The sequence below is a fragment of the Mesoplodon mirus genome (genome assembly GCF_964341445.2).
Source record: "Mesoplodon mirus genome assembly, chromosome: 14".
NCBI lineage: Eukaryota > Metazoa > Chordata > Mammalia > Artiodactyla > Ziphiidae > Mesoplodon > Mesoplodon mirus.
The window spans coordinates 63,153,467-63,163,916 of record NC_138990.1 but is presented as its reverse complement, the minus strand read 5'-3'; the positions used below and the strand labels follow the sequence as shown (position 1 = coordinate 63,163,916).

The window sequence follows — 10,450 nt, the reverse complement described above, 5'->3', positions numbered from 1 at the left end:
CACACTGTTGGTGGTCAATTGCAGTGGCTAATGGCTTGATCCTTGTAGAACTGGAATGGCACGCAACATTTTTTTCCTTTACGCTATTATCTTTCTTCCCAACTTGCAGTCAGAGGAACCCAGGAACCTGTAAATGTGGAGGTGGAGGTGGAGTTGGAGCTGAAAGCCAGTTTTGACACCCGCAGCATCCGCTTTCGCCACCTTAGGTCCTCCTGGGGGCTTCCGGGGTTGCCTAGCAACCTGCGGGGACTCTGGGGGTTCAGGTGGCCCAACCGAGTGTCGCCCTCGAGAAGGGAGGCAGAAGAAATGTCTCCGCCCAGCCCTTACTGGGCCTGAGCCCGTTACACGCGGAATCAGCCCAGCGGCCCACACTGCCAGAAGCCTGGCAGGGGCGGGGCCCGCGGCGCCAATGGGCGGGCGGAAGGGGCGCGCGTGCGCACAGAGGGACGGAGGTGGGGCGGGGCCGAGAAAAAGCGTTCTGAGGACGGGTGCTGGCGAGGTTCACGCCGTAGGGCTTCGTGTCCGAAGAAAGCTGTTTGGCAGCTGCTGGCTGCGAGGGTGAGTGAACCAGGGAGCAGCCGCAATCCGGCTGCGGCCTGTGAGGCCTGTGACCCGACCTTGGAGGAGGAAGTCCGTGGGACGGCATTCAGGTGTCGGCAGCGGGGCGGGATCCCGGCGTCCCTTCGGGGGGCTCGGGGCTTCTGGCTCAGGTTGGGAGGCAGGAGCGGCCTGGGTGAGGGTATCGGACCCCAAGTCGGCCCGGGAAGCTAGCCGACTAGGAGCAGAGCCTCTCCCCCGGGGCAGATGAGCCCGATCAGGGCCGATCTCTGCCCTCTTGGAGACCTGCCGTGGACCTGCGCGCGGGCCTGAGTCGTAGCTCTCCATCTGCTCCTGTACCCGATCTCCCTCTGGGGGAGACAATAAACAGGTCCTGTCGGGCGGGCGAGCTTGGCCAGGCCGTGCCAGGGGAGTGGGGAGGCGGGGAAAGCTTGTATTCCCCTGTAGTATTCCCTGTCTGGGCATGGCACCCGCCATCCACCCAGTTGCCCAAGCAGAAACCTGGGCGTCATTCTCACCTCCTACACTCTTTACCCACCCACAACGAATCCATCATAAATCTCTCAGGGATATACTCACTTCTCCACGCCCAGTTCCTCTGCTCTAGCTAGTTCAGGCCACCTTCATCTTTCCCTTGGACTACTCAGTAGCCTCCTGACTGGTCCCCTGTATCCCTTCTCCATCCTCCGTAGTTTGTTATGTAGTGGAAAGCCAGAGTGATGGTCTTAAAACAGAAATCTGATCACGTCACCAGACCCCTCTCCCCATTCCCTTATCGCCCTTCCGTGGATTCCCATTGCCCTTATAACCTCTTGAACAGGGCTTACAAGGCCCTTCGTGACCTGTCCTCTTTTTACTTTAACTCATCCATCTCCACTATACTGTGTCTTCAACCATATTGAACGCTTTTTATTTCCCAGATTGGATCAAGTTCCTTCTAGGCTTAGGTGTTTGTTACATTGTGTTCCCTCTACCTGAGGTGCTATCCTTTAGCACCTTGAAAAAAAATAATCCTTCATGCATTAACCCAGGTATGGGTTGGGGCTTCTGTGGTAAGCTGTTGCATTAACTGGTCTTTCTTTTCCAGCAGGCTGTAATCTGTGTGACAGGAGCCTGTCTGGTTCACAGCCCTATCCTTAGAACCTTGTGCAGCACCAAGCTGTTAGTGAAGAGTGTTAGTTAAATGTATAAATGAAGCATGGCAGCTCCCTGGGCTCCCCAAATGAACAAAGAGATCCAAGTTATTAAACGCCTGCTTTTTCAGAACCAGTTCTCAATCCTCAACCCATGTAGAGGTTTCTTTGCCTAGGAACCTGGTTCTTTTCTTGCTTTCAGTCCAGGACCATGGTAGTTTTAAATGGGGAAATGCCAGTCAGGTTTTTCTTTGGCATCGCCTCTGGCTACAGGATGTGTGGCTGCTTTGAGGTTGATTCTCAGCTGAGGGCCCCAGCATGAGAGAAAAGTGGCTAACAGCTGCTGTGGTTTTTATGGGAGGAAGGCTCGCTGCAAACTCTTAAGTGTTGGTAAGACACAATGAGCGTGGGCCTGGCCAAACCACTGGTGGGACGGCTCCAAAGGGAAGTTATTTTTTTAGTGTAGTCAGATCCTCTGTGATAGGGAACAACACACCTAGGTTGCAGGATCCACTGCCCTGATTCAGAGTGAAGGTGTGCTATGCCAGGTCAGCTCAGCACTTTGTAGTAAATTCACTAGGGTAAAGGAGAGACAGAGAAAATAGGTTCCCTGTCCTCAGAGAGGGAGAGAAAAGAGAAAAACAAATGGAGCACAATATGTGACCATATGTTAAGGCCAAGTGAGTGTGAGAGACTGCAGACTGAGGTCAGAGGAGAGAACAGTTGGTCTTGGCTGGGAGAACACAGAGGTGACATTTGAATTGGGCCTGGAAGGAACAGGGAGGACAGACAGGTGGAAACAGTGGGAACAAATGCTCTGGGGCTGGAAGAGGCTGCTGGAGCTGTGAGGGAAGCCCTGTTACAGTCAGGGCACTGCGGGAGCTCCCTACCATCAGTGGTCTAGCGCTTCCTCCCAGGAATGATGCTTCTCCTTGTGAAGGGTGTCTCAATGGTTGTGTTCCACTCTCTCAGAAATCTCTCCTCTGGATTTTTCTCCAGCCTAGCCTTTAATTTCTCAGAGGCCAGTGATCCCAGGAACTCCTGGGGCTTATCTGCCAAGCTCTTTGCTTTTGGCCTTGAGCTAAGTAGTTGGAGTGTGGATGATGCAACTTGTTCTTTCGGTGGAAGGGACTTCTAATATTTCCTTTTCAATATGAGTAGTTTACTTTGTTAAGTGGCAGCCAGATTCCCTGTGCTCCTTGTAGCACTTGTAGGGGAGAGTTTCTCTTCTGTGTTTGTAGATTTGACTTTTGTTGTGGTCTAATGGTTAGAAACCTGCCACAGCAGACCAAAATGGGGTAAGTCCAAAATGTATGGTTCTTGACCTTTATCCTGTCTCCTACGAAGAGGGGATAATTTGGACTCAAGCACTTGGTTGCTTTTTTTTTTTTTTTTTTTTTTTTTGCGGTATGCGGGCCTCTCACTGTTGTGGCCTCCCCCGCTGCGGAGCACAGGCTCCGGATGCGCAAGCCCAGCGGCCATGGCTCACGGGCCCAGCCGCTCCGCGGCATATGGGATCCTCCCAGACCGGGGCACGAACCCGTATCCCCTGCATCGGCAGGCGGACTCTCAACCACTGCGCCACCAGGGAGGCCCCTCTTGGTTGCTTTTTGGTGTTATTTGAATAGAACCTCTCCCCCGCCTACCCCACCCCTATCTGATATACTAAGTATCCAACCACATAGTTATAGGAAATGGTGCCATGGGTCCGATGACCACTCAGCTTTTCTATCTGATAGATACCTCCAAAAATAAGTTTCATCCTCAGTTACATTGACATCAAAACTTGGCAGTGTTATCTGTGAAGGTGTAATCCCTCCCAGCTCCCGAGGACCATGGCACACAGGCTGAGAATCACCAACCTCTGTGCAGGCACTGTCCCCAATGCTGGGGATGTGGATGCAGTCCCCGGCCTCACAGAGCCCAGTTCCGCAGGGGGTACTGAGAAGTAATCAGGCATGTTTAAGGTCATGTGCACAGCTGTTGTCAGCGATGGACAGGACCCTTCTGAAGGGAATCGCTTAGGAGCATATGGGAAGAATGCCTAAGCCAGACTTGGAATTGAAGAAGGCTTGCTGGAGAAAGAGACATCTAATGCATATGAATCTGAAAGACTTGGGAGGAACTGGCTTTCCCCTCTGGTCCCTCTTGTCCCAGAACTCTATGGTGTGTGGTCAGAACAAGTTGTTCTGCTCTAGTTGGGGCAGTCTCTGCTGAGAGTAACTTGAGACCTTGTTTTCTGGTACCAGGTACAGTGGCAGTGGCCTCATCAGGGTCTGGACACTTTTATTTGGTAAGATTGGGATGTAGTTTCTGGCTGTTCCTGAATTATTTTGTAGAGATGAGACTTAACTGGAATCCCCCTTTTTATTCCATCCATATAGTCCGGAACAAAATTATGGGATGAAGTGCATTAAATACATATTTGTAAAGACAAAACATGTTTATAGTAGAAATTTTAGAAGCAATAGAAAAGTAAAGAGAAGAAAAATCAAAATCACTCCTAGGGACTTCCCCTGTGGTCCAGTGGTTAAGACTCCGAGCTTCCACTGCAGGGGGCGTGGATTAGATCCCTGGTCGGGGAACTAAGATCCCACATGGCATGGGCAAAAAAAAAAAAAAAAAAAAAAATCACTCCTAATCTCATAATTCAGAAAATAATCTTTGTTAATAGTTTTTAGTCATTGTTCTGTGTATGAGAAATATACATACATTGTTTTGGTTTTTACAAAAATGAATTCTTTTTTTTTTTTTTGACTGTACCACGTGGCTTGTGGGATCATAGTTCCCCAACTGGGGGTTGAATCAGGCCCACAGCTGTGAAAGCACTGAGTCCTAACCACTGGACTGCCAGGGAATTCCCCAAAAATGAATTATTCTTTACAGACTTTTGTAGCCTGCTCTTTTTCTCTTGGTATATATTGAACATCTTTTTCTGTTTCTGTTATGAATTATGACGATTGCATTATGATGTCACTATTCAGTTGTGAGACTAGATGCTTCTTTTTATACCCTAGAAGTTATACATCCCAGTGACCATTGTCTCCTTAGGGAGGATACTGCTGATATCCAGCAAAGTGGGTTTGGGAAATTTTCTTAAACATCATGGGGATGGCATTCTCCCAGGGTCCTACCCTACAGAGCCTTTCAGGGCGGGTGAGAGGGGCTGTAATACCTCAGTGGAGATGGCGGTGGCTTCGGAGCTGAGCTCTGTGTGTCATGTGCGAGGGTCTGACTAGTACCTTATGCTTTCTCTTCGCTGCTTTAGGTTTTTTGGCTGCAGCTGGCCCCTTAGAAATCACTGGCCCTTATTATCCAGGGAAGTGAATGTGTGAGTCAGGTGTTTCCTTTGTGTTGTATGGAGGTCTCCTGGCTGTCCTTCACCTTCCTTTTTGAGGTCAGTCTGTAAGCCCCTGGAAAGACCAGGACTTTCTGTTTCTGTTCAGCAGTTACTAAAGGCCTGAGCCTTGGTGGGGATATGGATGGGAACAAAGCACTCCTGCCCTCGGGGAGCTTGCTGTGTAGCCAGTTGTGTCTTCTTGTTGACCATGATTCCAAGTCTAGCCAAACCCCAGAAGTACTTGACGGAACCTAATTCCTATGGAACTCTCCTCTCCAGTGCTCTCTCACCTGGTTCAGTTACTTGCCTCTGTCACAGCCCTGGGAGGTGGACAAGGCAAGGGTTAACGTCCTCTTTTCCGTGTCCACCACTGCGGGCCTTGATCTGACCTGCACCGTTGCTTCCCTCAACCCCCGTCTCTGGACTCACTCCACCTAATACCTTCCCTGCTGTGCTGCCAGCTGAGCCATTGTGAAACTAAGCTCTGATCTCATCTCCCATTTGTGAACCCTCAGTGGCTCCCATTTATCCCCAGGAAACTTCAGCCCCCTTGGCCTAGCGGGCAAAACCACATCCAGCACGGCCTGGTCAACCTCTGCAGCCTGTTGTCCACCATTCCGTCTATTTCATACCTTCTAAGCTCCAGCCTGACTAAACCACTCGGAATTTCTCTCCCACTTGTCTGCACCTGCCCCTCTGCTCGCATCTTCCCTTTGTCCCTCAGTCCCTGCACATCCACTGCGTGCCCATCCATCCAGGCCCTGCTGAAGTATCCCCATGTCTGTTAACCTTCTCTGGCTTTCCCTCGCCCAAAGGAAACTTCTTCCTCTGAACTCTCAGAGGGTTTAATCTTTCTTTAGTACACCTCACTTTGTGCCTTGATTCATACTCTCAGTAGGAAGTATTTCTCTCACCAGACTGTAAGCTGCTTGTAGGCAGGAATACTCTCCAAATCCCTATAAGCTCTCATCAAGTTGCTTGGCATTCCAAAGGGGCTTCAGGAAATGTCATGGACCTGCCTTCCCGTTTGAGTGATGGGGACCTGGAGAACGCAAGGTCATCCTACAGTCTGGTGTCAGAGTTGTCCTAGGCCCAGTCCTCCTCTTTCCCAGCCTTGTTTCTTCACCCAGGTTCCCAGGAGTGCGCTGTGTCAAGTCTTGAAAGAACCTCAGTTCTGGTGTTCTCAACTTCATCTTCTGTGTTCCCCACCTCCCAGGTACCGGTGACCATGAGATCTCTGCAGCTACTCAGACCCCCCTTCCCGTGCGCCCTGCTCTGGGCCTTTTGTGCCCTGGGTGCCAGGGCTGAGGAGCCCGGGGCCAGCTTCTCCCATCCCGGCAGCGTGGGCCTGGATAAGAGCACAGTGCATGACCAAGAGTACGTATTCAGCCGGGGCTGTGGTCCAGGGGCCTCCCCATCTGCAGCTGCAGCCAGCTGCAAGGGCACGCGCTGTCCAACTTTCCTTCTACTATTTGTACGACCCCTTAACATTTTCCAAGGATGATATTTATTCCTTATAGCCACCTGTAAGTCAGGTATTCTTTTTTCACCATCATATCACAGATGGAGGATCTTGAGGCCCAAAAGGGATAAATGACTTGCCTGAATTCATTGTCTCTCTCTTTCACCACAGACACACACACACACACACACACACACACACACACACACACACACACACACACACACACACACACACACACACACAGTGGTAGTTGCAGAGTCCAAAATAGAGCTAAGTTTTCTTGCTTCTGACAAGACCTTTTTCTTTTGTATTGGCATGTTCAAACATTGAATCATTTGTTGCCACTTTTGCCCTGGGCCAGTTAGCCTCACACATTATACTCTGTTATCCTTAAATTGGTTTAAGAAAAAAAAATTAATAGCTCCCCAAAATGCTATAACAATATTCTAATAATAAAAAGGAAAAACACCCATAATCTTGCCAGCATAACAGATGAACTATTTGATTTTTTTTTTTCCCCTGCTCCTTTCAGGGCCTTGCCTGTATCTGTCTTCCTTGAGTGTGGTCTGTCACTGTTGATGTTTGTTTTTCTGGGATGGATGAACTTTAAGATCTTGAACGTTTCAGAGTCCTTAAGATTTTGGTAGGATCCCAGCATCGCCACCAAGTGGTCTGAGTCTCACTGTTGGTCTTTAGGCATATCATGGAGCATCTAGAAGGTGTCGTCAACAAACCAGAGGCAGAGATGTCCCCACAAGAACTGCAGCTCCATTATTTCAAAATGCATGATTATGACGGCAATAATTTGCTTGACGGCCTAGAACTCTCCACAGCCATCACTCATGTCCATAAGGAGGTAGGTCAGGCAATGGCTCAGTAGACAGCATCTCGGAAAGGCCTCCCTCTGGTGACTCAGTCCCCGAACTTGATGACCTCCCCGTCCTTGTGCAACACTATTGCTGCTTCTCCTTTTTCTGCTCGCCTTCTGTTCTGCCTCTTTTCCTGTTCAGCGGTCCTTCTCATACAGGGTGACGGGCTGAGGCAGAAGCCCCAGAGCTTTCCTTTTATCTTTAGCAAGTGCCGCTGGCATTCCTGCTGCACGCCAGCATCTGAGAACCAGCTAAAAGACAGACCACATTCCAAATGCAGAACAGGGGAGAAGTTATCTCATTTGGGAAGAATGGCGAGTCAGGGGACCAAGGGCTCAAGGGATTTGGTGATAATTGAGGGTTTGGGTGATGCTCAAACAGTACGGTGCTCGTAGTTTACAAAGCACTTTCCGGCAGGTTAGAGATCTCGTTTGATCACTGCAGTAGCCTGGGAGCAGGAAGGGGCAGGCCTTGTTGTTGCCCCCAGTTTGAGAGGTAAGGAAGCTGAAGTTCAGATCTTATGTCTCCAGATCTAATGTCTGTCCCACTGTGCCACACTGTAATCTCTAGAGAGGCAAAGTTAGGGAGGGCGTGTGCTCGCACGGCTGCGAGCTGAGCCGGGTGGGGTTTGCTTTGAAGGCTGCAGGGAGCGCTAGGGCTCGCACAGGAGGCTGGCATGATGAGCGCAGGGTCTGCTGTAGGAGGCATACGGGCGGACGCCAGGCAGAGGGACTGGGGTCCAGCAGCCCTGGCAGGCGAGGATGCTGGTGGCGGCAGAAGAGGGAGGGGGGACGTGGGAGAGGAGGCAGGGGAAGAATAAGCCGAGGACGTGAACGGCCGTAGCTCAGCGCTCGGCCCTGTGAGCAGAAATGCCTTCACCTCAAAGATCATGATGAGGTCTACTGCTCGGCAGTGCCTTCTTCCTCTTGTTCTGACCCCGAGATGTTGTCTAACATGGACTGTTTCCACTTCAGCAGAGCTGACCCTCAGGAGGGCCTGGGCTATGAGCTTTTCTCTAGGATGGGGCTTTGGGTCCTGGAATCTCTGAAGCTCAGAATTCTGTGTGGACCCAGCTTTCTACAATGAACACATATGACTTTTGTAATGAGAAAAGAATGAAAAGTAATTTTTAAAACAAATAAGCAAGGGCTTACTTTGATTGTATCGTCCTTTTAACTGTCAAAAATCATTTCTAAATTGGATTATTATGAATTGACTCTGGATCTGATATGTGGTTTGTGGATTCCTGGAAGTAGAAGTACTACATCTGAAGGAGTTTATTGACATTTTATTTTGGACATTAACCAAGCGCTTCCAGTAAAAGATGCCGCTCATCCTTGTCTAATTTGTACCTTGTAGGAAGGGAATGAACAGACACCAATGAACGAAGATGAACTGATCAACTTAATAGATGGTGTTTTGAGAGACGATGACAAGAACAATGACGGATACATTGACTATGCCGAGTTCGCAAAATCACTGCAGTAGACACGATGTGGCCACCTCCCAGTTAGATGCAAATGTGAACCATTATAATGTGATCAAACACTTTCGGTAATGCAAAATAACTCATTTCCAAAATACTGCTACGGGATTTTGGTACAAACCTGTAGCAGCTTGTTACACTGGGGTGAGAAAGAGAAATCAAGAGAAATCAAAAAGCAGAGAAATGGGACCTACTGTAGTCCCCAAGTATTATTAAATCTCTTATTGGACAAGGGCTTGATTAAAGAATCCTTTTAAGAATATTGGATAATTGGATTTGAGCACTCAGGAACTAGACTGGAGAATGTTGCCAGGCTCTTGGTTTTAATTCACGCTACCTGAAGAGTAAGACAAGCTCTTGCTAACTGGACACACTTGTCAGCAACTGAAGGAATGGAATGTATGCCACATGTTTTCCCTGGTGGGTCCTGTCTTCAGGAAACGTGGTCAGTATTCTGTAAAGTTCCCCTGGCCTAAATGATTACTTGTTCTGGCCAAGGGAGTATTTATTAGGCTATTTCAAAGCCACAGCATCTATTTCGAAGAATGTCAAATAGTTCAGCTAGCCACAGAGTCTAAGATTCTATATCTCCTGGCACTTTGGAAACAACACATCACTGACCTAAGTGATTCACCTTTTGCAGTTTTTCAATATTTTATAAAACTACTACCACTTCCTTACACTTTTTTTATGTCTTTTTCAACCTAGGAGAGACCTCGAGTCTAAAAGTGTTCTCTACTTCTCATCATTAGCAAATGTTACAGCTTTCTAACTATTTGTATTTAACTCTTGTTTCTAGGGTTTTGTTTTGCAGTTTAGAAGATCTTAGGAATAAAAGGACTTTATCCCTTCTGCTTGATACAGCAGGGGTGAACTACTAGCTGGTCTAGCGTAAGTGAGAAGTGTAAAGATGCTTCACCAAGCACCGTGATTAACCCAATGCAAGTTAGATTTAGAAAGAATGTTGTTTAAATTACCTCTTCTAGCCTGGATACGTGAATTCTTTCAGATCAGGAAAGATTAGAAAAAGAAGCCTAAAAACTCTGAACATTGTGAATTTCAACAGTAATTGAAAACAAGCAGAGGCAGCAGATTATAATTTGGTTTATGGGATGTGACGCCCGTGCTGTGATAGGAAACCTGAAATGATGGTTGAATGGGAAAACAACTGCATAAGATGTGCTGTAAGATATATAGAGACTTATTTTCTTTACCAAAGTATTCTTACAAGAAAAATCAGTATTTGTAAAAATGGTTTCGTGTCAAGTATTTGTGCAATCAGAGCTGAATTGTAAACTATTCTTGCAATATCTAGTATTTTGAAAGATTTATATAATGAATTCTGGATATATGACTAATAAAACTGATGAAACAAAAGAAAGAGCAGTTGATTTTGTCCACATAGGCTGCTTCTCCTACCACACGAAGGGTCGGTTGGTTTAATGCAGAAGTTTACACGTGTCTTCTCCATCCCAGGTGCTGGGGCCCACCCCGGCGCTACCCTGTTCCTTTCTGCAGGGGTAGATTCCCAGGATTCACAGTCACTTTCCCCTTTTAGGCATTTTTTCCTCTGAATGAAACCACTTTTTTGGACCTTTC

At 48.1% G+C, this 10,450-nt stretch overlaps 1 protein-coding gene across 2 annotated transcripts; it reads left to right on the top strand.

Moving 5' to 3' along the window:
* The first annotated feature begins 454 nt into the window (after positions 1-454).
* On the top strand, positions 455-10,232 carry MCFD2 (multiple coagulation factor deficiency 2, ER cargo receptor complex subunit). Of its 2 annotated transcripts, none has more exons than XM_082641997.1 (4): positions 455-558; positions 6,248-6,408; positions 7,193-7,352; positions 8,725-10,232. In XM_082641997.1, the coding sequence occupies exons 2-4, from the start codon at positions 6,260-6,262 to the stop codon at positions 8,851-8,853; spliced, it is 438 nt and encodes a 145-aa protein (XP_082498123.1). In that variant the 5' UTR covers positions 455-558; positions 6,248-6,259; the 3' UTR covers positions 8,854-10,232. The 2 variants fall into 2 exon arrangements, with proteins under 2 accessions (XP_082498123.1, XP_082498122.1); XM_082641996.1 differs by having other exon boundaries at positions 541-650.
* The last annotated feature ends 218 nt before the right edge of the window (positions 10,233-10,450 follow it).

Bases quoted from the DNA above. Each gene is read 5' to 3' on its own strand.
- MCFD2 (XM_082641997.1), top strand. From the start codon at position 6,260: ATGAGATCTCTGCAGCTACTCAGACCCCCCTTCCCGTGCGCCCTGCTC. The intron at 6,409-7,192 runs GTACGTATTCAG...GTTGGTCTTTAG, and splicing joins AGCACAGTGCATGACCAAGA to GCATATCATGGAGCATCTAG. The intron at 7,353-8,724 runs GTAGGTCAGGCA...TGTACCTTGTAG, and splicing joins TCACTCATGTCCATAAGGAG to GAAGGGAATGAACAGACACC.